We start from the raw sequence: 672 nt of genomic DNA, 5'->3' as shown, positions 1-672 counted from the left end.
CAGCTGTACCCTGTATGCTGGGGCCCCCCTTCTCTCGTTCTTCTGCTTCTATTGCTGCTATATATATATAATTTATTTGTCTTTATTCTTTTTCTTTGTGTATTCTTCTCTATTTGCTTATCTATCTCTTTATATATAAACTGCTGCAGTACCCTTGGGGGCCCCCCCCGCCCCCCGTCTCAGTCTTCGGGGGCCCCCCGCTGCAGCAGCAGCCAGAAACCCTAAGCTGCTGCAGGGGCCCCCAGGGTGGGGCCCCTGAGCTTGAGGGGCCCCCCAGGACCTTACACCCTTCAGAGGGGGCCCCACTTACCAACACAGGGGGCCCCCCAACAGCAGCAGCACAGGGGCCCCCCCTGCAGCAGTAGCTGCAACTGACACACAACCTGGGGGCCCCCGTACCCTAAGGCCCCCATGGGGCCCCATCCGAAGGGCCCCCGCCAGAACAGCAGCGACAGCAGCAGCAGCAACAGTGGTAGCAGCAGCAGCAGCAGCAGCAGCAGCAGCAGCAGCAGCAGCAGCAGCAGTAGCAGCAGCAGGGGTATCTTCGAGGTAGAGAGGTCCTCACAAAGCCCTATGGGGGCCCCCCCGTCCCCTCCTGGGTCCCCCGAAACGGCCGTGGGGCCCCTGGGGGCCCCCCAGCCGACGGGGCCCCCGGGGCCCCCGGGGGCCCCG

The 672-nt window shown here is 63.5% G+C and overlaps 1 protein-coding gene across 1 annotated transcript in view; it reads left to right on the top strand.

Annotated features, from left to right (window-relative positions):
* Nucleotides 1-411: 411 nt before the first annotated feature.
* EMH_0053490 (uncharacterized protein) overlaps nucleotides 412-672 on the top strand; it is a gene marked incomplete at both ends in the record, with an annotated part of 1,947 nt that continues 1,686 nt past the window's right edge. The window contains one exon of the mRNA XM_013497012.1: nucleotides 412-672. Coding sequence (XP_013352466.1) covers nucleotides 412-672 — 261 coding nt within the window.

This window comes from Eimeria mitis, genomic scaffold (assembly GCF_000499745.2).
Source record: "Eimeria mitis Houghton genomic scaffold, Emh_scaff2413, whole genome shotgun sequence".
Taxonomy (NCBI): domain Eukaryota; phylum Apicomplexa; class Conoidasida; order Eucoccidiorida; family Eimeriidae; genus Eimeria; species Eimeria mitis.
The sequence above is the reverse complement of the archived record's forward strand: the minus strand, read 5'-3'. Positions and strand labels throughout refer to the sequence as shown.